The 25,534-nt window shown below is 33.1% G+C and overlaps 1 protein-coding gene and 1 pseudogene across 1 annotated transcript; both read left to right on the plus strand.

Annotated features, from left to right (window-relative positions):
* The first annotated feature begins 10,869 nt into the window (after positions 1–10,869).
* LOC114416442 (triose phosphate/phosphate translocator, non-green plastid, chloroplastic-like) lies at positions 10,870–15,854 on the plus strand. The gene is made up of 9 exons (XM_028381309.1): positions 10,870–11,574; positions 12,397–12,519; positions 12,602–12,754; positions 13,306–13,391; positions 13,510–13,594; positions 13,731–13,850; positions 13,961–14,029; positions 15,186–15,315; positions 15,440–15,854. The coding sequence occupies exons 1-9, from the start codon at positions 11,197–11,199 to the stop codon at positions 15,514–15,516; spliced, it is 1,221 nt and encodes a 406-aa protein (XP_028237110.1). The 5' UTR covers positions 10,870–11,196; the 3' UTR covers positions 15,517–15,854.
* Positions 15,855–19,755: 3,901 nt separating this feature from the next.
* LOC114416443 lies at positions 19,756–24,817 on the plus strand (annotated as a pseudogene).
* Positions 24,818–25,534: the final 717 nt, after the last annotated feature.

Raw genomic sequence — 25,534 nt, forward strand, 5'->3', positions numbered from 1 at the left:
TAGTCGCTAAATTATTATGTTAGATTTAGTGCCTCCTCAATCTACGCCGTCACCGATAAAGCGGTTTGGTGATAATCGCATGATATTTTTTGTCGATGAAAGAGAAAAATATCTACAGTTCTAGCTTTGTCAAAAATCAGAATTTATGCCATTTTTAAAGTTTATTAAATCATTTTAGGATTAAATATTGTTGGATCGAATAGTTGTTCCAGCTGTATTGGGTTATGATTTTAAAAGACTTTCTTATTTAATAAAAAAGTCTTATAATATTTAATAAAACATTTAAATTATATAAATAAGTCTTATAATATTTAATTAATATTTTTAAGATTTTTTTTAAGAAGTCAATAAAATTTAGTGGTATTTTATTAAAAAAAATTATAAATTAAAAAAGTTTTTAGATATTTAAAAATATAAAGATTATTTTTTTTATGATGAATTCTGATAGATTTCATTTGACTTTTTACTAGAAAATACATCAAGTAATCTCACCCAAAACTATAGGATTTTTCTGGACTTTTTTTTCTTATTGGCTATGAGACTTTGCTATTTTTTCCTTACACATAACTTTTTCTCTCCATATTAAAGACAATATAGAATTCCTCGTCATATTTTTGCAAAGAACGTGGTTCCGAACAATTTTCAGTAAAGGAATTCACAGCAAAGTATTTTTTTAGCTTTCCTTGTATATATAGTTTTTCAACTGCACAACTTATAGCAATTGAAATTAACGTAGCAAGGCTTTATAGTTTACATTGGAAGGACTCATGCTTGTCATGATTGGCTGTCTGATGAGTATTAGGATTGCAATTTGTGGTGTTGTTGGGCTTTGTTGTTTCGATAACCATAGTTGTTGAGGGTGGTGTGATTATGCAGCTTCCATGGATTTGTGTTGTGTTTTTTTTCAGCTTTGTATTTACTGGGATGGACTTTGTTTTCGGTTACCCCTTGTAATGCTTTTAGTGGGATCGTAACACAAACATTCAATCTACGTAGCAATTACCTATAAAAAAACTATAGCAATTAAAGTTAACTTAATTGAGATTGAACAACCATCAAATTGAAATCATTACAGTAATTAAAAAAAAATAAACAGAAAATCAGTGTATACTTCTAACTTTATTGTTAAAATCCAAAAACGAAAAATGAGAAAATGTTAATGCACGAATGATTAATATAAAAAGACATAAAGTTATAATTAATTTAACTATTAAAAGATTAAAAAAATACTTTTTTTTTATTTTTTATCCAAATCTGATTATTTTTTATTATTATTTTACTAATTCTTGTAATTTTAAATGTGATTTTAAGAATTTAAAAGATTCTTTCAAATTTTATAAATTCATTAAAATTAAAACTACAAATTCTTAATTCTAAAAGTCTTTTAAAAGAATATGATAAGTCATAACATTCTTATTTAATCTTTAAAGCTTATAAGATTTTATATGAAAAATAATCTTTTAAAATTCTAATCCAATAGACTCCTTATAGTTGAGTTTAATTTTAACTATTTTTTCTTTTTATTAATTTTAGTGATAATAAATTTTACTAACTTTAAAAACAAAATCCATATTGCTATTTACTAATACTACATACTACATACTTACTATAAGTAATAACATGTCATTTCAGAATGAGTATTGACATAACATGATCGTATGTATCATGTATGTAACATTTCACTAAATAATAACAGAATTATTTTAAAATTTATAAAACTAAAATTAATAAACATAAATAAATAATTAAAACTAAATTTAGTCATATTTAAATGAACTAAAAATATATGTGTCAATATATTTTTAGCTTTTCTTATTCAGCAATATATTTTTAGGTGTATAAAAAAGTTTATTCCTAACTTATTCAAACTTTGAAAATAGCTTTTTGGTGAAATGAAAATAAAATAGCTTATGATCAATTTCCAAAAAACAAAAAGCTATTTTCAATTTTTTTGAAAAGTTAGCATTAAACTTTTTTAAACACATAATAATATATTTGACTTAAATATGACTAAATTTAGTTATAATTATTTGTTTAATTTTTATTTTCTGTTTATTTTTAAACATGATTAAGTATATTAAACTCGTTGTTAAAAAAAAGTATATTAAACTCATTAATAGCTATGAGTGTATTATTTTTGCTAACTTATTCTAATAAAAACTAACCCTTCCCATGTTGTGTTTTTTTTTTTTTTTATGCCCGTCCCATGTTGTATTGTGAACACATGGTAAAATTGGATACTGCAAATTAGTGCCCCTTTACCTCCCCCAACGCCCACTTTTCTTTGCCACGTCAAGAAGACAAGATTTTAGCGGGACTGCCACGGAAGCTTTTCAATTTTCATATTTTATATTTCGTCTGCTATTTCAAACAAGACAAATTAAATGACAATTTATCTTAAACTTTTTTCTCTCTCACTTTATCTCAATCCATACAAAGGTTAACATGACGCCAAGTCTCCAACAACAGCAATAATCAAAAGACACTAACAACAATGGTAATTGAGTGTTTTGATTCGTGTTGAAAATACTCAAATCATGATTTGTGTAAAAAAAATATTTCTTGTAACTTTTTGCTCAACATGTTATTTGAAAATTGTAACTAAAATCCAATCCTATTATAAGTTAATGTTGGATATGAATACTTAGTAATAGAGTTAACCTAAGTCAAAGAGAAAGTTATTTATTATTGTCAATTGTCCAACCTCATTTTCATATTTATGGGCTGGTGTATTTATGACATATCAATATGTTATGTTATATTCCATTGATCTTGGAGTGTGATTAAGTTTAAATTAACTGGATCTTTCTAAGTCAAGTTGTCTTATTAGAATATCTCCTTTAATTTCATAATCTTCACCTTAGATTGGATCAATATCGCCACTATAAGGTATAGCTTGGATTATAGCCCCCCCCCCCCCCCCCCCCCCCCCCGCCCTAATGGGATATGACATGTAATACATATCACGATCCGATCCAATCTAGGTATGTACACAATTTCCTAACCTTAAGAACTATGTACGTAAAGGCTATAAGCATTCCCATCATGGTTCGATATAGATGCTATAGAGTTTAGACAACAAATCGAAACAACAAAAGATAAAATATGCAGTAGTAGTAGTAGTATTTTAAACTAAGAAGTTAAATTCTTATTTATTTTTATCCATTTTGTAAAGAGGTATAAGTATAACAAGAGAACTTGCTAAGAGGTGATTCATTTTAGTATACTCTCACTTAAACATGTTTAAGTGTAGTTTGTATGCTTGGTTCAATCCGATTTAGATATGTAGTTTGGGATTAAAAAAAGGACATTTAGTTTTTTTTAAGTGGTAAAATTTCATTAACAAAGAAGAATTAATAGAATCACAATCAACCATAATAAGAGGGAATAAGTGATGAGAATAATCTTACATTCAATAGTTTTTCCCATAAACAAAAGCTAGCTTAGCCAAAGCACCAGTTACAAAATTACAAGCTCTAGAAACATGATAAAAGTCACAAAAGCCTGGACCACCAGCTAGCAGCTTGCAATCTTTGATAATCCCATTAAAATAACTTAAGTCTGATTGAGAAAAGGCAACCCAAGCTTACTTAATACACAGACAATCCATTTCAAAAATGACTTTCTTGAAGAGGAGGGATTTGACATTTTCAAGAGCTTATTGAAAACAAATAGCTTATCCTTTTGTTGCTTGCACACACTTCTGTAGAGACTTAGATCCCACCACTAGCATAAAACCAAAATGGTTATGAACAACAAAACCTATACCCACCCATGCCCTCTCATGCACCAATGCATAAAAGTTACATTTAACAATAGTTGGAAGGGGGGGCTAACCACATGGAAAGCTTAGTGGCTGACTAGTCTGGTCCAAAAGAGGGGCACGCAGGGAGGCTGCCTTAGCAATAATTTCCATAATTGACAGCTTCCTCTTCTAAAAAAACCAATTGATTTCTTGCTTTCCAAATTGATCACAACAAATTAAAGATGTAATTTGTTGTTTTCTTGTCCTGGTAGGATAGCTAAGGCTCAAGCCAATTTGGTAAGGAAAAAGATCTAGGGGGGTTTCTGAGATTGAGAGGTGATGCAAACCAAACTTTCTGGGTTAGGGGGAAAGAGACAAAAGCATGGTTAGCTATTTCAGAATCACAATTGCACCAAGGGAAACTCAGATCTACATTCATTTCACACTAGCGAAGGATAGCCCTGACAGGAAGGGTGTCTTTACACGCTTTCCAAATCATGTTTTTGGCCTAGGGGATTGCTTTTGTTTTCCACATCACCTTTCAAAAGCTCCTGGAATTTCCATTGGACAAGGCATAGGAAGAATTATCCATCAACAAAGCCCTTTTATACCCAGATTTGACAACATACCTTCCATGTTGTGAATGCTTCGAGATCAAATCATTACTAGTCTTGGTCCAACTCAACTAGATATTTTGAATAATTTGAGAGATATGTTATAGGAATAAAGAGTTTATGGAAGTGTTGTTCCAAGATTTGGACCCTGGCTCAATAAGGTCCTTAACCTTCAAAATAGGATCCATTGTAGAACCATTTGGAGGATCGAGAGAGTACCTCGCCAGATTTAGAATCCACCTGTCATAAAAAACATGGACCTTACTCCTATCTCCAATGCTCCAAATAAATCCCCTCATATCAAGGGGTAAGGCATCCACAATAATGGACCAAATGGAGCTTTGTGTAGGAGATGGAGAAGCTTTAAGAGGCTTTCCATGAAGGAAATACTTTGCTCTAAGCACCTGAGTTAACAAAGAATCTGAATGGTTAAGGATCTACCACCATTACCTGGATAGAAGTGCCACTTTAAAAGATTGCATGGACTTGAACCCTAATCCTCCTTCAATCTTCAACTTAAAGAGATTTTGTTAGAGTAGAGATAGTTCTTAAATTCGAGGACAATGAGGCCTCCCAAATGAAATAAGAGAAAAATAGTAAAATTATCATTCACTGTCCTCATTCATTAATCCATGGGTTTATATAACCGATTACAATCTCTAATCATTGGCTGCCCCAAGTTGGTTGTAACAGAAATAGAGAATAACAAAAAAAGGAATAAAGATAAATGACCATTGTAACAAACTTATATTCTTTCCTAATGAATTCATTTTCTGCATGTGACGTTTGCACATTTCTTAAACATAATTATCCAGCCGTGAAGGTCTCCTAACAATTTGTATGTGCATAGTTATTTGGGTTGAGCTGTTGTCCTGGGCTGTATTGCTATCAATACCCACCTCTGGGAAAATCACCTTGTCCTCAAGGTGATATGAAAAACAAAGTTCGTCCCATTGTTCCTAACTAGTATCTTCAAGAGAGAGACCCGATCACTAAACCAAAACCAAGCACATTGGAGGATCAACAAAAGTATCCCATTTGGTGTCCAAAATAGACAATGGTTCCACAATTGGGTGACTGCACAAAGCGTGAGGTGATAGAGGTGCAGGGGTGGCATCCAAGGGACCTTGGTGTAGCTTTAGTAAGGAACAATGAAATACAGGATGAATGGAAAAAGAAGCAAGTAATTGTAGTTTATAAGTAGCAACACCAATACATTCAATAACCTAAAATGGGCCATAGAACCTTTTGTATAACTTGTGATGGGAAGAACTTATTAGGGAACATTGGCGATAAGGACAAAGTTGTTGGACAAGTGGCCTCAATAACTTAAGAGGGGGGTGAATTAAGTTTTAAAATTTTCCCACTAATAAATTTTAATCCCCTTTTAAATGACATATGATAGGCTCAAAATGAAGAAGAAGAAGCAACAATTAAGATAATAAATATTCTTTAAACGTGCAAGACAAAATCAGTTGGAATAAAATAAATGAAATAAGGGAAGAGAGAATTACAAACTCAATTTATATTGGTTCGGTTACTTCCTGTGGCTACGTCCAGTCTTCAAGCAACCCATTTGAGATTTTTCACTATGTCTGTAAATCCTTTAAAGTCTTTGAACACACCTTGCGATCCCTCACCCTTGTGTTCAAGATTCTCACAAGCCAAGAGACAAACAGTTTTTTGATTACAACTGAGTTTATGAGATATACAGAAAGATTTCTCTCCTTTGGAGTAGATGATACAAATTGAAGTTCCTAGAAGAATTCTTAATCAATTTGCAAAATTTTGGTCAATAATTGTTTAGAGAGAATTTGACAATTAAGTTCTCTAAATAATCTCTCTTTTTTTACTTTTAGAAGTCACACACACACACACACAACATATGTAGGCCCATTATGTCTTTTCAAAATAGTTTGAAGATATGTGTCTTTTCAAAAAGTTTTTCTGAAATTTTCTCCTTGGTAATCGATTGCAGTTTTCTTGTAATCGATTACACAATTATATTTCTGAAGAGTCATGTCTTTTCAAAGCTTTTCTAAAATCTCTTCGCTGGTAATTGATTACACAGTTTTCAAATTCAAATGAATTCAAAATTTAAAACAAGTCATGTTCATGATCTCTCTGGTAATCGATTACAGGTTCTGGTAATCGATTCCCAGTTCAAAAATATCTTACTTTTGAACTAATTAAACTTGATAAAGAAATTTTGATAAAAGACTTCGAGCCCAATACTATTGCAATAAAAAATGAGATTCTTTTAACAAATTGACTAAGTCCTTATCTGTGTTTTTCTTGATCTTGTTTGTTGACTTGAAACAACGTGTGCTTTCATCAAGTAAATTCTTTTGACATCATCAAAACCTGCATGATTCACATTCTCCCTCTTTTTGATGATGACAACCATCATCAAGTAAATTCTTTTGTCATCATCAAAACTTGCATGATTCACAAAATTCACACAAACCAAATCCCTAATTGAGAATTGAATGTCTATACGCTTAGCATCAACAGAAGCTTCATGGTAGTCTGGGCTTTAGTAAGCTTATGGATGAGGTGAGCATGAATGGCCTCACGAGTAGCGAAGAGGTTGTCAACAGCCTTAATAGGGGAAGTCCCTTATAAATACTAAGGTAGAGATGGAAGGGCCTTACCATAAGTAACCTCATAAAAAGTCAAACTCGTGCTTGAGTGAACAAAAGTGTTGTATGACCATTCTGCCAAAACTAAAAAATTTGAATCCCTGAGAAGACTTTTGATGAACAAAGGAACATAAATAATGTTGTAGTACTTAATTAAGAACCCTAATTTGTCCATCAAACTCAAGATGGTAGGAGGTGCTCATGTGCAACATAGTACCACATATTTTAAATAAGTCGAGCAAAAAATGGCTGATGAATATGGGATCCCTATCATAAAAAAGGCTATGAGGGAAGCCATGAAGCTTATAGACCATGTCCATAAACAAGGAAGCAACCTTAAAGGTTGTCTAGTGGGAAGGAAGGGCGCCGAAATGAGCCATTTTGGAGAAACGATCCACCACTGCAAGTGTCACAGTGTACCCCTAGGAGGGCAGAAGTCTGATGATGAAATCCAAAGACAAATCCTCCCAAATGGCTGAAGGAATAAGTAATGGTTGAAGGAGGGTGACAAGTCGCTTAGTCTCATGCGTAAGTTGCTGACATGTGAGACATTGAGCAACAAAGTTACAAACATCCAAGTGCATGCTAGACAAAAAAAAAAAATTGGCAGTTAGAAGATGTAAAGTTTTGGTAACTCCCATGTAGGCTCCCAAAAGATTTTTATGGAACTTAAAGGGTTTATTTGTGTCCAACCAAATTTGTTTTTGTACAAAATAAGTCCATTGTGGAGTTGGTAATCAACATGACTACCAGGATCCTAACTAATAAGAGCATATACGGAGTAGAAAGTTGGACTTCCTAAAAAAGTTGTGTGCAAACTGATCCAAGAACACAAAGTTGGGCATGACCAAAACAAAATACCATCCCTCGATGGAATTTGGTAGTCATGATAATGTGTTGGTGACAACATTAGCAGAACCAGATTTATACTGGATGGTGTAGTCATATCCAAGTAATTTAAAGAGGTACACCTGTTGCTCAAGTGTCTGGGTTACTTAGGACATGAGACCCTTGAGACTTGGATTGTCTGTGAGGTTGACCTATGAGATATTATTGCCATTTTTTTGCATTGCAAAAGTAATGGCTTGAAGCTCATGGAGGTAAGTTGAAGCCATTGGAGATAGGGATAAAAGGTCTGCCTGAAGAAAGCAATGGAGATATTATCGCTATTTCTCATCTCAATGGTAGCAAAGCCCTTTCTCACAACGAGAAGCAAGTTCCTCGGGTGTGAGGTACTTTAACTGCACCTTTGAGTTAGGAGCGTGGTGTTGTTTAGAGTTGAAGTGATGAGTGACAATGGGTGTCAAATGGGTAGTGGGACCTTTAAATCTACGATGATAGTCGAGGAGCTTGTCCTCCTGCAACTTGGCAAGGTTGGCTGCCTGCGGTGTATAACCTGAACTTCTCTGTGGAGATTTGGGGCGAGGCTAGAAAAAAAATAACTCAATAGGAAGAACGGTGCAAGACCTACAATTTGATTAATTTGGCGCTCAAACTTCGTGAGGTAGTAATTGACTGACCTGGATTGTGCGAGCTTGAATAGAGCTCCCTTTGGGTCATCATAAAATTACAGAGCAAAATGGGTCTCCAAAGCTTGAAGGAGGCAGGGCCACAAAGTGATGAAGCCGTTGTAGAACATCCATTGATACTAGCTTAAAGTGGCATCATCCATATAGAACAAAGGTACTGTAATACGTTCTTCATTTGGGGTTCCTTGATAGTCGAAGAATTGAGAGATCTTAAAAATCCAGCCCAATGGGTTGTGACTGTCAAAACGGGGAACGTCTAATGTGATGTGTGGATGAGGGAAAGTAGGGGACATGAGTGTGCATGTTGGTGTTAGGCTAGGGATAGTCATAGCAGATAAACATTTGAGGATCGCGTCAACCTTGACGGAGAGATCTTGGTGGTTGGTGGTGAGGGTGGTTTGGCCTTGGGTGAAATGAAGGACTACTTCCTCCAGGCGGTTAGTGGCAGCTTTGCGTGTGTTATTGTTGGCCATGGAAAGGGTAGGTTAAACCAATTGTTAGAGCAGAGATAGTCCTTGAATTTGAGGAGAATGAGGCCTCCCAAATACAATAAGAGAAAAATAGTAAAATTATCATTCGCTGCCTTTATTCATCAATCCATGGGTTTATATAGCCAATTACAATCTCTAATCATTAGTTGTTTGCAATTGGTGGTAACAAAAATAAAGAATAATAGAAAAAGGAATAAAGGTAAATGACAGTTGTAACAAACTTATATTTCTTCCTAACATATTCATTTTCTGCACATGACGTTTGCACCTTTCTTAGACGTAATTATTCAAATGTGAAGGTCTCCTAGTGATCTATATGAGCCTAGTTCTTTGGGTTGAACTATTGTCCTAGGTTGTATTGCTATCAAATTTGCCCCGCTCAACTAGTGCATACTTTTCCCATCAACATTGCCACCCCAGAAGAACCTTGCCGTCGTGCTTTCAAGCGTTTTGCATAAGGAAACTGGGAGAAAAAAAACCCCATGGCATATGAGGGGATGGATAGAACGACCGCTTTAATGGGCACTTCAAAGCTAGCCCTGGAAAAAACTTTTTCTTTCCACCCCTTCATTTTTTCTAGACTCGGTGCTTGACATACTGACAAATATTTTTTTTTCAGAACTTCCTACTAAAGTGGGTAGACTTAAATAATTGGTGGCTCTTTAATGCCTTCACTTCGAAATTCCCTTTGAGGGTATTGATTCTGGTACTTTGAACATTATGACTTCAAGAAAGCCCAATCTTGTCAAAATTAATCACTTGATCGAATGCCTTCTGATAAAATTTGAGAATATGAGATAAAAAGGTTGCTTCTTCCACCGTGGCTCGCCCAAAAATGATATTATCGTCGGTGAACAACAAGTGAGATGTCTCTGGGGCTCTAGGACAGATCTTTATACCACAAATGACTTTGTGTTGTACAACTTTAGAGATCAAACTCGACAAACCTTCCACACAAAGAATAAACAAGTAGTTTAGGTGAATGTTTTGGATGAGATTGATCAAATAGAAAACATTCTAAGCATGGTTTAGAGCTACACAATAGTAATTAAGTGTATGAGGTTGCACCTAGTCTTGTCTAGAGTGCTTTATTAGTTAATTAAACTTCTATTATTTTTCCTATAAGTTTTTAATTTTCTTTGTAATTCAACAAAAATAAAAAGTAATATTTGCTCCAATATCTTCAATGACAATATAAAAAAATATTTATACTATTAGTATATGTTCTAGAAAAGGTTTCCTCGTACTAGAGACAACCTAGTCCAAAGCATTTAAGTGAAATGTAATGCTTTACCTGCCGACCCGTCAATGTGAGGGGCTTTTTGGGCTTTTTAACCTAGGCTATTGTCGGTATCTTCACGATATTCGAGGCTTGAAACATTATGGTGTATCAAAATGTTACACCATATTCCCAAAGATCTCGATACGTGATTGCAATCACTCCAATCTTTTGACATGTTTGACAATTTGAAGATGATAAAACTACGATCCAACTCATAAAGTGTGTAATACTCTGATTAGACAAGATACACAATCCTGAAAACTCAAACACAAAGTGCGCAGATGCTGAATTGCTGAAGTGGAACTATGATCTAACCTTGAGGATTTACATTCCCAAAACCTCAAGTACAAAGTGCATAAAAGGTTTAGTTGCTCAAATCAAACAACGATCTAATCTGGTACCATATATTTAAATTAATTCTTCAAAATGTTTGTTACCGATAGTCATCCCTCTTTCAATCCCTATTGCTCACTTTTTTTTTTTTTTTGTTCTTCAAAAACTCAAATTTCACACTTTTTCCTCCCAAACGCGAATCACTCACGAGCATAAGTGTATCCGACATTATAGTATCCAGATTCATTTTGTTTCTTTGCCTTCCTGTTTTTCTTGTACATTATTAAATTAGTACAATTTCATTTTCATGTGGGCGTGTAAAGTATCTTCCATTTGAAAACAACCCCCATTCATTCATTCACTCACTCACCAACACCACCAAACAAAGCCTTGCTGGTGGCGGACACTCCGAGGGGCCTCTCTCTCCTCTCCCTCTCCACAATAAAACCCAAAAAACTCACACAACCCGACCCACAACACAAGAGAAAAAGCGCACTGCTCGCTCGTGTTCTGTTTCTCTCTGTTTCTCCGTTCTCTGTTTTTTTTTCAGATCTCGAAAAATGCAGAGCGCGGCTTTCACTTTCTCTCCCTCTCTCCCTCTCCGCAACCCTTCCCCTAACTCTTGGAGGAGACCCTCTCTTTCTCTCCGTCTCCACGCCAAACACAGCAACAACAACAACAACAGTAACAGCACCGAAGGCGTTAACTCCAATGGCGTCTCTTCCACTTCCTTCACTCGCCGATCTTGGACTCTTCTTCCTTCTTCTTCTTTCAAATTCAGGCCTCTTCCTTCTTCACCTCCTCGCGCCGCCGAAAACGCCGTTCCCGAAAGCGCAGCAGCACCCGTCGAAAACCCGCTCTTCAAAACTCTCGAACTCGGCGCCTTGTTTGGCTTATGGTACCTCTTCAACATCTACTTCAACATCTACAACAAACAGGTCCTAATTCTCCCCGCTCTCTCATCAGATCTTATTTAGAAACAAATGAGAAAAAAAAACGATTATTTGCTGAACGACGATCATTTTATTTTACCTAACACGCACTTAGATTTGTGTTACTTGATAATTACTAAACTTAGTGAGCAGTGTCTTAGCTAGCTGCTTTTCGTGTAGTTCTTTTATTAGAATTGGAGTTTTGCTTCGGTAATTCGTATTAATTTGCATTGGTATTTCATAGAAACCTTTAATTATTTTTTGATCGGCAAATGTTAGTTGTTAATTGTTAGTTTTTTATTAGCGGGGAATTACATGGATTACTGAGGTGAAACTCTATTTTTGGTGTTGTTCTTCAGTCAGAATTTTGGAGTTTTGTTGGTGAACCATAATAATTTACCTAACACGCCCTTAGATTTGTGTTAATTGATAATGACAAAACTTGGAGAGCAGTTTCATAGGTGCTTTTCATGTAGTTCTTTGATTAGAACCGCAGTTTCACTTCAGTAGTTCGCACTAATCTGCATTGATGTTTAATAGAAATGTTTATTACTACGTGACGTGGATTACTGAGGTGAGACTCTAATTTTTGTGTTAGAATTGGAGTTTTACTAAGTTAACTCTGATCGGAACTATATCTAAGTTTTATCTATTTGTTAATTGCTGAATCCTGCACGTGGAGATTTGAATTATGGATTCTGATTCCGCAACAGCGTTCTTCGTTATGTGAAAGAAATTGTAATAGGCGATGCTAGTTTGACGAGGATTTGGATTTGAATTTAAGTTTAACCTGGTGCATTTTTGTTGTTTTCTCTGTGTTGTTTGCAGGTGTTGAAGGCGTTTCATTATCCGGTAACTGTGACTGTTGTTCAGTTTGCCGTTGGGACTGTGCTAGTGGCATTTATGTGGGGTTTGAATCTCTATAAGAGGCCGAAACTCAGTGGTGCTATGGTAATTTGGTCTCTGCTGTGTTGAATTGTTGTGTTGTTATGTTGTGTTTTGTGGTGTTAATGTTGATTATTATGTGTGGCAGCTTGGAGCGATTTTGCCGCTGGCTGCAGTGCATACTTTGGGGAACCTTTTCACTAATATGAGTCTTGGGAAGGTGGCCGTGTCTTTCACTCACACTATCAAAGCCATGGAGCCTTTCTTTTCAGTCATCCTTTCTGCCATGTTCCTTGGAGAGGTTAGATATATCATTCAAACTGTGTTTGCTTAATGTGGTTAATCATCATGCTGGTACATTTCTCATATGCTAGCAACACACTCTTTGACACACTCTTTACTATTGGTTGAAATTTATTCACAAATTTTGCTGGGTCTCACTTCTCATTTAATGTATATCTATCTTGATTTTATAGTTTTCAATAAAATTTAACCAACAGAAGAATGAGTCTTAGAAAGAGTGTGTTGCTAGTACTCGTCTTCTCATATGCTAGCAACAGACTCTCTGACACACTCTTTATTATTGGTTGAAATTTATGAAAAATAAAAAAATTTGGTGGGTCCCACTTCTCATTTAATAAATATCTATCTTGATTTTATAGTTTTCAATAAATTTTAACCAGCAGAAGAATGAGTCTTAGAGAAAGCTTGTGTTGCTAGCACTCCTCTTCTCATATAGATGTCTGTGAATTGCTATGTATTCTAAGTGTTTCCTTTGAAGGAAAAATAGAAATATTTGACACATTGAGAGAATTTATTTTTATGTTAATTCTTTGTTTCATTCTCTTACAGTTTCCTACACCGTGGGTGGTTGGTTCCCTTGTGCCTATTGTTGGTGGAGTTGCACTGGCGTCTGTTACCGAGGCCTCTTTCAATTGGTGAGATGTCTGCTCCTTGTCTTGTTCCTTCTAGAGGAGGATAGGTGAATTGGTGGGTTTTGAAAAGAGGAGTTTTGGTAATGTAAATTGTAATATGCTTTGGCGGAATGGTGAACAGGGCTGGATTTTGGAGTGCAATGGCATCTAATGTGACAAATCAATCTCGTAATGTTCTTAGCAAAAAGGCCATGGTTAAGAAAGAGGTAATATTATCTGTGAGCACTTCCAAATGTTTTGGATATATTTCATTGTTGATATTGATCTTTGCATTTCAAAAGTCATTGGCGAATCTCTTAAGTTATAACAAGAAATAAAGAGTTTTTTTTTTTTTCTTTTCAGGATTCTATGGACAACATTACTCTCTTCTCTATAATAACTGTAATGTCCTTCTTCTTGTTAGCACCTGTGGCTATCTTCATGGAGGGTGTCAAATTTACCCCTGCTTACTTGCAATCTGCTGTGAGTATCTTGATGGTTAAAATAGGATTGCCATTATCATAGCTGTAACAGTGCAATCAAAATATATAATTTTGTTGAGTTTGCTAATGTTATCTTATCTTTCTTGACAGGGGGTGAATGTTAGACAACTTTACATCAGATCTCTTCTTGCTGCTCTCTGTTTCCATGCGTATCAACAAGTGAGTTTTTCTGTTCTATGCATTATTGTGCCTGTTTATATATTTTATTATTTTTTGGGGATGCTTTGAAGCAGCAACTTGCTATCATATGGTAAGGGAGGGGGATAGTTGCTCTAGTGGAGAACTGGAGATTTAATCTTCCAACATCAACTTCTATTCAAGAGTGTTTTTATATATGATTCCTAAGCATTTTATCATTTGACTGCAAGATTAAACATAATTGACTGTTACTTGTTGGAAAGCACTAAATTGTTTGATGTGAAATGTCTAACGCCATAGTGTAAACTCTCTGGTATTTCTCTCATGATGTACTTAGATGGTTAAGAATATTTTAACAAAGCGACAGTGCACTAAATTGTTTGTGCTTGTATTCTCTGCATGTTGCTGAAAAATGGTATTTTGCTTGTAGAGAGCATGTAGCTTTGGAAGTGGGGCTCTATTTGTTGCTAAAATAATATTGATAATTGCAGTAGTGTTTACTTATCAACATGCTGTTGACTATTTAAATTGATTTAGAAAGATGTCTTCTTTTATCCAAAGAATTGTGTGCTTAATGTTACAATTTGGGTTTCGGCCTAACTCAATCCTACAAAATCGGTTTTTAAGGTGATGATTTCTCCCACTTAATGCCTTAATGAATCTAAGACAGATTGTGATACCATGTTACAATTTGGGTTTGGATCTAACTCAACCCTAGGAAACTGATTTGTAAGGTGAGGAATTGATTGCTCCCCACATATATACTTTGTTCTGGCACTATCTCTAGCCATGTGGGACTTTAATATGCCCCTATTTTGCCCAAGGCTACCTGCCATGATGTGGGACTTCAACACATTCCTCTTTGCCCACGGCTACCTGCCACAACTAAGGTGGGCTAGGAGTGACCACAATTAAGGTGACTTTCCAACACATAAGAAATAGTCATTGTAGGCTACCTGAACTAAAATGAAGCCGTCATGAAGGGGCAAGGATAATGGAGACTTTTTAACATTTGATCAATCATTGAAGAAAAAGAAAAAGAAAAGTTATAAGTAGGGATTCTACTCGTTGCTACTTTCTTCCTAGGCCTTATATAACATGGCTCTCTTTTGTAATAGTTAAATGATGTTGTATTCCTGAATGATATAGTGATGGTTTTCTGTGAATGGGCCTGCAGGTTTCGTATATGATATTGCAAAGGGTATCACCTGTTACCCACTCTGTGGGTAATTGTGTGAAGCGGGTTGTGGTCATTGTGAGCTCTGTCATCTTCTTCCAAACTCCTGTCTCACCTGTGAATGCTTTTGGTAAAGTTGCTTCTTTCTGGTTTGAACTGGAAAACATTTGAAGAATTTTGTTTTGGAATTCTCTTAACCATTGAATATCTCTCTTCACACTTGTTGCTGATATTTTTATATTATTTTTCTACAGGGACTGCTATAGCTCTTGCTGGAGTTTTCCTCTATTCAAGGGTGAAGCGTATTAAGGCAAAGCCAAAAACAGCTTAATTTTCAATGGTAAAATTTTGTTAGTTCCATTGAGGAAGCCAAATAGTTGCAATCTGCAATTCTGAATTTCTTTGTAGGTGAGATAGGGAATGAGGATTATCTTTATTGATCCTCAGTCCTCACATTTCCTTTTTATTTCTTCTCCTTAAGTACCTTGTGGATTTCATTATTTATGTTTGAGTAAGTGCCTAATGGTTCTGCTCCATGAAAAAATTATCCTCTTCTGAATTTTGCTTAAATAGGTGTGTTTTTAATTATCATTTTCGTACAAGCATATATGTAATCAGCCATAGATTTTTTAAATGATGTGCAAGTTTTGGGCCATCGTTAATCTTTCAGTATATTACGTATCAATTTTTTTTTTCCACAAATCGACTTGTGCCTTAATTGTGAACGACTGAACGTAGCTGCATCTGAGTTTTGATCATCTTGAATTGTTTGATTGCGATGCAACTGCATCAATATTTTTATGTACAAATTCTCTGCATTATGGCTTCTGCAAGCAACACCATTAGCATTATGTTTTCTGGTATGCAATTAACATATGTCTGCTATTAACAACAAAAAAAATTATCATATTAAGTTAGCATGCTTGTTGAGCCTACTTTTTCTCGCTTTGGTGGATGGTTCTGGCGTTTTTAACAAAATAAATTCGCGAGGATAGTATTCAATTTTTTTAAAACTTATTCTTATTAGGGAGTGGCGATGCTGAGTTCAACATTTTGTGTACAACTAACAACTCTGACATAATTAATAAATAATGACGCTTCTTAAGTATGTTGACTATGTTTATGTTTATTTTGGTGACTTCTGTCTTGATATTATTTTTCCGTTATTGGTTGGAAATTGCTCCTTGGCAAGAAAGATATCTATGTTATTTCATTATTAATAATAGAGAAAAGCTTAATTTTGGGATACATATTTTGTTCGGTATTAATAGAGATAGAAAGTTTACCATTAAAGTTTCCAATAATCATCGAGATAGAAAGTTAACAGAAAAATAGACAAAAAAGATTCGTCTGTAATACAGTGGGTTTTCTCCACTGTTAGAAATCCATTGTAATACAAAGGATTTAGCCTTCGATAAAAAAAAATTATTTTATTTTTATGAAAATATCAAAACCTATATATATATATATATATATATATATATATATATATATATATATATATATAATTTCAAGCAAAACTAATTTAAAAACAATACCTATTTAACCATAAAATTAATCCATAACAAAATATTTCGTTTACATATGACCACGAGTCATAATATGCATTTCATTGTAGAGCTACTAAGTCAATACAAATTCATATAAGTGTTACTAAGCCATATCAAAAGATCATAAAAGTATTATGAAGTATAAAAAAACATAATACTACTAATTTATAAAGCAAAAAATCATAAGGGTCATGTTTCAAATGACTAGTTATCAACTAAATCGAATATGTTGAGTGAGGTCACTCATAGTTGTATGTTTCTTAATGGAGTTAATCATCTCCTCTTATGTCTTTTGATTTTGTTTTTGTTTCTTTCATTTGTTGCTCAATTCTCTAATATCTTTCATTTGTCCATGAAAATTGTGTGTAGGTGATTGAGTCATGAAGGAGTGATATGCTTTTAGGTTTTTGGTTTGTTACAGTGGATTTTACCCACTATAACCCTTATTTTAATTACAGAGGCTAAACTCACTACAATTAAGAAAATATAGAGGGTTCAATAATTTGAAAATTGAAAATATAAGGGCCATGTCTCAAATGACTAGTTATGTATTCATCGTTATCAGAGTATTCTTCATAATATGGATGGTGACAACGACTAAATTGAGTACGCTGGGTGAGGTCACTCACAATTGTATGTATGTTCCTTAATGGTTACAATAGGTTTAGGGGAATCAAACATGTGACTTTCAAGTTATTAGCACAATACTCTAACCAACTGAGCTAATAGATTAATAATGTTATAAAATAATTAATGTCAATATATATAACACTAAAATTTTTAATGTATATTTAATGCACATCTAAATATACATAATAAATTTTGTGACAATTAATTTTGATCAAATAATTAATCTGTTTACATATATGAATTGTAAATGAAACCTATGATTTTTATTTAAAATTTATATAAAAAATACATTATTAGATCAAAATTAATTACAATAAGATCAAAAAATACATTAGTATATTTATGTTAATAATATATTTTTTTACATATATACATTTTTATTAAACCTATGATTTATGTTTATAATTTATATATGTAAATAAATTAATTATTAGATTAAAATTAATTGTCACAAAATTTATTATGTAAATTTACATGTGCATTAAATATATATTAGAAGTTTTAGTCTTATATATATCGACATTAATTATTTTATAACATAATTGACTTATGGAGTGTGAATCCATAAACCAATTATGGAAGGACAATATGAGAATTACATTTGTTGTGCTGGATGTACCAGCAAAATGAATGGTGCGCATAGCATTTTCCTAGGTTTAACCCAATATACCTTTATTTTAATTACAGTGGGCTTAACTAGGCCCACTACAATTTTTATCATATTATTGTCTGAAAAGCCATTGATAACAACTTTGACAACCAGAAAAATTAATTTATATTTTTCTTAATTGATAAAATTAAGACAGCAAAGTCCACTGTAGTATATTGACAGATAGACCTATTGTATTTCGTTGTTATTACTGACAGAAAAGTCGTGTGTAATTTACCGACAGATAAACTCAATATAATTTGTTTATATTAGTGACAAACTCATAGCTCACGGTAACAAATCCACTATAATAGTCAAAATACTTGTACTGGGTGTGTTAATTGTTAACCTATGCATTACATATAATAAATATATATTTTATACAACTAAAATTTATTTTATAATAAATAGATAGCTTTTAAATGTATAAATTACATTATAATTAAAATATGTAATAAATAATTTTTTAATATAAAAATTATATTTTAGATTTATGATAAATAATACATATATTATTTTAATTATAATTTCTTTTATAGAAAATATTCAAAATATAGAACAAAAGAAGGATAAGATGCCACGAGTAAGTAGAGTAGATTAATTGGTACAAAATTGTTATAACTTAATCAAAAATTTTCAAGTTCAAGTTTTTGATATGCAATTGGATTAAAACTTGGAGGAAAAGTTTGTCGTCCATAGTGATCCCACAAGCCTCCAATAGGATTGTTTTCCGTGGAGAATACCTTGGTTTATGAAAAAGAAGGATAAGATATGTAGCCTGTCATTTGCCAAAATAGGTTTGGTAATTTAACCCTTCAATCTGCATAACTCAATCAGCATATTATGTATGAGAGGATTTGGATCCTCCTTTTTATTTTTGACATGAGAGTTCAATAAATCTGAGCTATTTATTCTATATGAAACTTCATATTGGGTAGCAGCAAATATCGTTTCTTATGCTCCACGAAATCTCCACCCCACATTGGAGGCACAACAAAAATTCTACCACTGGAGGCTGCACCATCCTTCATAATTTTATAAAACTCTTCATCAGGGGGAATCCCATATATATATATATATATATATATATATATATATATATATATATATATATATATGTGCGTGTGTGTTCTTATCTTTTCCTTGGACAAGGACTTTCACTTTAATGCTACTATGCACCTTAGAAACAATTAATTAATAGTTCATCAGCTCTATTTACAATAGATAATTAGAGATTGTTGAAAACAAAAAATCAATAGCCACCCACCAAGGTCACATTCCAATTGTCACGGCTTCTACACTTTTTATATGTAATGAATGACCCAAATTTATTAAACAGAACATCTTCTGTTCAAAGTAAAATGGAGAGAGATACATACACCAGTTTAGATAGTTTTATCAAGGCCTTAGCTTCAAACTTTGTTTCTGTCATCATATACCAAAAAAACAATGACAACAAAACAGTATCTCTGTTCAAAGTAATATGGCATATGGATCACGCAATGCGCACAGTTAAGGCTGTTCCATGGAGCCGAATGCAATAATAGGAGGGTACAAATGGAAATTTCTCCTCAGGGAACGGGCCAGAGTCTGACATTGTAATTTTGGACAGAAAATGAATGAGCAGTGAGCACTTTGATTTCTTGAGTTTCACTCATTAGATTAATCTAAGGGTCACCGACTCACTGTTATTGCTGAAAAGGACTAAAAGTTCCAATTAAAAACCATGGAAAATGTTCAGAGACAAAAAAGGGTGAGAACATAAAAAATGGGAAAGTTTAGTTCAAGTTACAGTACTTTTGATTATGGGGTTCTACTTGTCTTTCTTCTGTTATCACATTTCTCTTTTCAACTTGGATTGTGTGGCTCCATAGTGAAGTTCCTTCCTTGATTCCAGGGACCTCTTCCTTTTGTTCTTGAAACCGGGTCAGTTACACTACTCAACTACCAATAAGATTTTAATTTATGAGATAAAAATTTGCTTTTAACTCTTAGAGATGTTACATTTGTTGATCAGGTATGTGGGGGTTGGTGAATCAGAGGATGTGCAGGCCTTCTACTATTCAATTGAGTCAGAGAACAATCCCAAGGAGGATCCTCTCATGCTTTGGCTTACTGTGGCCCTGGTTGCTCATGGTTTTCTCGAATTGTCCTTGAAATTGGTAATAGCATTACCATCTTTGTTTACTAATTTTTACTTTTGAGGATTGTTAGGAAAACAATTACTGATACACTATTTTTTATTGATTAAACTTATTGAAAACTTGGAAATCAGAAGATTCATTAAATTTGATATGAGATCCAACTAATAAGAGTTAGAAGAGTGTATTTCAAACGTTTTTCTTTACTTTTTTGCCATACTGTGTACCTATGTAGTAGGTAACAAGAGCTGACCCTTAGATTTTTATGTTTACTCTATGTGCGTGTTGCAGGTCCCCTTGCATTTAATCATGAGGAATATAATGGGAGCCTTCCCACTTTGATCTTGAGGCCACAATCATGGACAAAGGTAAGTGCATGCATCCACAGTTTTGTTGCCTAGAATAGATATATATTTTAGCTTTTATTGTATTTGTTTCATCAGATCCTTTTGGATATACATATATATATATATATATATATATATATATATATATATATATATATATATATATTAATTTACTAAAGGTCTTGTTTGAATAAATTTTTCCATACACCTTTTATAGGAGAAAAAAACAAGAAGGTATATGAAATAAGCTTTTTCCATGAACTAACATTAGCTTATATATAAGCTAATTTGTAGAAACTTTTTGGTTTAGTTTTTCTTAAAGTTGATTTTAACTTGTGCGTAAACAAATTTTAGCTTATGGAAGAAACTTGTTTCATTTTTCTTTCTTATTTAGTTTTCCTGTAAGTGCCTATGGAAAAATTTATGCAAACAGGACCTAATTCTGTTATGCTTATTTACTGCTATATAATATTTTTTTATAGCTATTCATGGTAGGTTAGTAGCATTATATTTGTAGGCTTGCCTGTTTCCTCCGGCTTCACTTATGCCAGAATAGAGCATGCGGCACAACGAAGTGATTGGATGTTAGTTCATCAAGTCCATCAATTTCTTAGGAAGGTATTCATCCAAATTTTAATGTTTTTTTTATTAATCATAGCATTTTTCTTTGTTTTAGTTTTTATTTTGTTTGCAGTTAAATCTGTTAGTCTATTAAATTGTGACAATCATGCTTAAATGTTTGTAGTGGTTGATTGATCATCAACAGATTTTGTCAAATGAAGTTTACATTGGTGGCGATTCATACTCTGGCATTTCTATTCCAGTAATTGTTCAAGAAATTTCACAAGGTAATCTTCATTTGGCTGTCAATTTAGTGATGGCGATGGCTGATATGTATACCATAGCGTCCTTACTCTTTGGATTACTATAGGTCACTTATAATAACTATGTTGAAAGTTTGTGTATTGGCAAATTCCATTGTTTTCAGGAAATGAAAAAGGGGTCAAACCATGGATAAATCTCCAGGTTAGTATTTTACAATGTCTACTTTATGTTCGGATCTTTTTTTAATTAGTGTTGAAAATCACACATTGACTAGTGATATGATTAAATTGAAGTATATAAGTGGGAGTAAATCTTATCTTACTATAATTGGTTTAGTAGGACTGAGCTAGATTTAAACCTAAAAATCTAAGAATTAGTATTAAAAATAATGTGTGTGGGAAGAGTTAAATGAGGAAATATATCTTGTACGCTACTGCTGCATGAAAAATGGAAGTCTAGGACTGAAAAACATATTTCCAGTTTTACTTTCTTAAACAATGTCTTCAGAACATTTGTTAACATGTGTCTAATATTTAATTATTAAACACAAATTGTTCGATTGGTTTGACCAAACAGTTTGCAATGCCAAACAAAAAACATAAATTGTTCAATTTAATCTGAGATTCGAACGGTTGAGTACAGCACCCTTGGAGCATTTATCAATTGCCTAAGATGTACATTGATACAAAACAAGAAGTTCTTCATTGTTTGTTTAAGGGAAAACTAGAAACAAGAGGCTTTATATAGCGAATTTTGATTATATGATAATCTTTTGAACAACTAATTATGTGAAATTTCCTTTAACAAAATCAAGCAAACCCCTTCCCAAATTGAATGGCCAAATTATGTTCATCGGTTGGCTATTCCACTAGTTAGAGAAGCTGTCATGGTATTATCAGATTGATTATGAATTGTTCTTTTTCTTCAGGGATACCTGCTGGGGAATCCATCAACAACTCGAAGGGAAGATAACTATAAAATTCCCTTTGCTCATGGAATGACACTTATTTCTGATGAGCTATACGAGGTACTTTAATTTCATTATAATTCATCAATAGCTATTCTTAAAAAGTGTATTCAAGAAACAAAAGTCAAATTCTAACACATCTTATTTCAATAAACAGTCACTACAAAAAAATTGTAAAGGAGAGTACATAAATGTAGACACGAGAAATGCATTGTGTTCTAGAGATATGGAGTCATTCCATGAGGTATGCAACCTTTTTTATCCCATCCCTTCTTTCCTTGCCAAGTTTTCTGTTACAAATCCATTGATCAAAGCGATGAAGATCATAAGAGAGGTAAAGAGCATATTGATACTCATGAGGCAACATATTGAATTGATTGAAAAAGATAAGAATTACACATTGGAGGCTCTTATTTATCGAGCTGATTGTGTTAACTATTTTTAACTAACTTCCTAACTGACTAATTTTCTATAACCTCTGTTATTTTCATTAATAGAATTTCTAGTCAAATTGGCAATTACAAAGTCAACCAATGTTCCCTTGCCGCAGGCTACGTCAGGACATGATTTGGCCTATATTTTGGACTCATCTTGTGAGTGGGATGATAGTGAAACATCTTCTAGGAGATCTTTGGAAGAGTTTCCTAAATGCTCATCTCAAATTGCCACCCTTAAGCTGTCGGGTAATCTTCATGCCTTAATTGAATCATAGATGTTCACTTAGTGCTTCTTTTCCATATATTTATACGATGAGAATCTTGCTATACCTTATACCATCTTGAAAGTAACTATTCAGTCATCTCTTAGTTGCATTTGCAGCCGAATTCTCCAAACTATTTGAGTTAAGTTGATGTCTGTTTCATTTCCAACATTAGACTTATGTGAACTTCCTGTGCGGATTTTGGGCAAATGATGATAGTGTTCGCAGTGCACTTCATATTCGGAAGTTGTAGTTGATACAAGTGATAGTATTTTTTTCCCCACATGTAGTTAGTTAGCACTTAGCAATAAAACTTCATAAATAAGAGTAATTATGTTTTTAGTCCTTGCAAATAAGTAAATTTTTATTTTTATTCTCTCAAATAAATTGTCTGATGTTGGTCCCTCATTTATGAGAACAAGTCAGATATGATCCTTGTCCTTTACAAAAACAAAAATTATCTGATAATTTAGGTCTTTTGTTTTATGAAAATAAGGATCACAAATGACACATTTTCATAAATGTGGAACCAAAATTAGACAATTTATATTTTGAGAGACTAAAAATGAATGTTGTCCTATTTGCAGACGCTAAAAGCATATTTAACTCATATAACATAAACCTTGTCTTCTTGTGCTACAGGGAAGTATAGGAAAATGGTATCGATGTACCTTCCATATATACCTAACAAGGAGGATATCCCAATCAGCTTTGAGTATCATGTCAATCTTAGTAGAAAAGGCTATCGTTCACTGATATACAGGTCTATGTTCTTTGCCTATGTTCATATGCTGCACAAGGATATTGTACTATATTGCCGACCAAGTAGGGAAGCAGTATACAATATCTAAAAGCTAACAAAAACTAACATTTGCTGATAAAAAAATTAGTAGGGAAGGAGTAGTACAAGCAAAATTTGAATTTCACACGCAAATAAATTTTGTATAATGCTAACAGTGGCGATCATGGCCTGAATGTTCTTTTCTTGGGAACTGAAGCATGGATAAGATCTTTAAACTACTCCATTGTGGATGATTGGAGGCCATGGCTTACAAATGGCCAAGTTGCAGGGTATTCCTCTAACTCTAGTTATATAGCAACCGGGCTTAATTTATTTAAAAGCTTATCAAATTATGTACTTAATATTTGTTTTTATGTATTCAGATACACAAGGACTTACTCCAATCGTATGACATTTGCAACTGTGAAGGCAAGTCTCTCATATTCTCCTTGCTGCCCTTCTGGGTCACACATAGATTCCACTTATAAGAGAATATTCAAGATTGGTAATTAGGCCTTGGATTTATTTGATCTTATTTACACAATAATTTTGAATGGTTGAGTCCACCTATCATTAATAGACACGTTTTACCAAAAAATTTAGTAATTAGCTCAACAGAACTTGCTGATTATTATGGTTCGTGAACTCTAGAATCTAGACTGAATGATGGAACTCTTTCTTTTAAAACTGTTACAATCATGCACTGAGAATGAGGTATATGTATATGCCAAATCTTTGCTGGTTCTTTATTCTATTATTTTTTTTTACTTTCAGGGTGGAGGCCACCCAGTTCCGGAGTTCAAGCCTGAAGAATGCTTTGCCATGTATAGTAGGTGGATATCTAACAAGGCTTTGTAGGATAAACCAAATAAGGCTATATGCTCTCTCGGCATCCATTACATAGCAAAGTCATTAGGTCCATTTTATTCACAAATAAATTTGTGTCTTTGTTCAACAAAAACACTATGTATCTTCCAATTGTGTGTTTGGTTTTGTCTTGAAAACGTGAGTATACAGTTGAAATCACGTTATTATTATTATTATTTAAAAAAAAAGTGGAAGTTATTCATGGAAGCATTCATTCTGATGCACGTTGGACTTAATAAAAAATATACCAAACACGCAATAAAGATGGCAAGAGAGAGATCTATATTGAAAGAAAATTCAGTGCTGATAACACGTACAAATGGATAAAAAAAGATTTTGTATTCAAGATATATTATACTGATGTAAAGGTTTAAATAATTGTACATATGCATATCAAACATTAAAAATTTGATTTAAATATATTTTTATCTCTCTAAATTAACATTTTTTTAATTTTGATCGTCTTGTCAGTTCAATTTTTCTAATTTTAGTCATGATAAGTTTATGTATTTTTAATTTTGATTTTTATATTTTACTCATTTTTAATTTATGTAAATTTTGTGTTTTTTAATTTTGATTCCTATAAGCACAAACTCATAGGAAATATAAATGAAAAAAAATTAAAATATTATAGAGACCAAAATTAAAAAAATGTAAATTTATGAGGATTAAAAATAAATAAAATATCTTATAGAAATCAAAATTAAAAAAACACAGGAAACTAAAATTAAAAAAATAAACTTAAATCAAAAACATATTTAAATCTAAAATTTTCCTTCAACTAATGTGTGTAACTCGGGTCATGCATTCACAGGCTTAAATTTAACCACAAACTTATATATATATATATATATATATATATATATATATATATATATATATATATATATAT

The sequence above is a fragment of the Glycine soja genome, chromosome 6, assembly GCF_004193775.1.
Source record: "Glycine soja cultivar W05 chromosome 6, ASM419377v2, whole genome shotgun sequence".
NCBI lineage: Eukaryota > Viridiplantae > Streptophyta > Magnoliopsida > Fabales > Fabaceae > Glycine > Glycine soja.

Excerpts from the sequence above, each read along its gene's own strand:
- LOC114416442 (XM_028381309.1), top strand. The coding sequence starts at position 11,197 with ATGCAGAGCGCGGCTTTCACTTTCTCTCCCTCTCTCCCTCTCCGCAAC. Across the intron at positions 12,520-12,601 it reads CGAAACTCAGTGGTGCTATG|CTTGGAGCGATTTTGCCGCT; the intron begins GTAATTTGGTCT and ends TATGTGTGGCAG. Across the intron at positions 13,595-13,730 it reads AGGCCATGGTTAAGAAAGAG|GATTCTATGGACAACATTAC; the intron begins GTAATATTATCT and ends TTTTCTTTTCAG.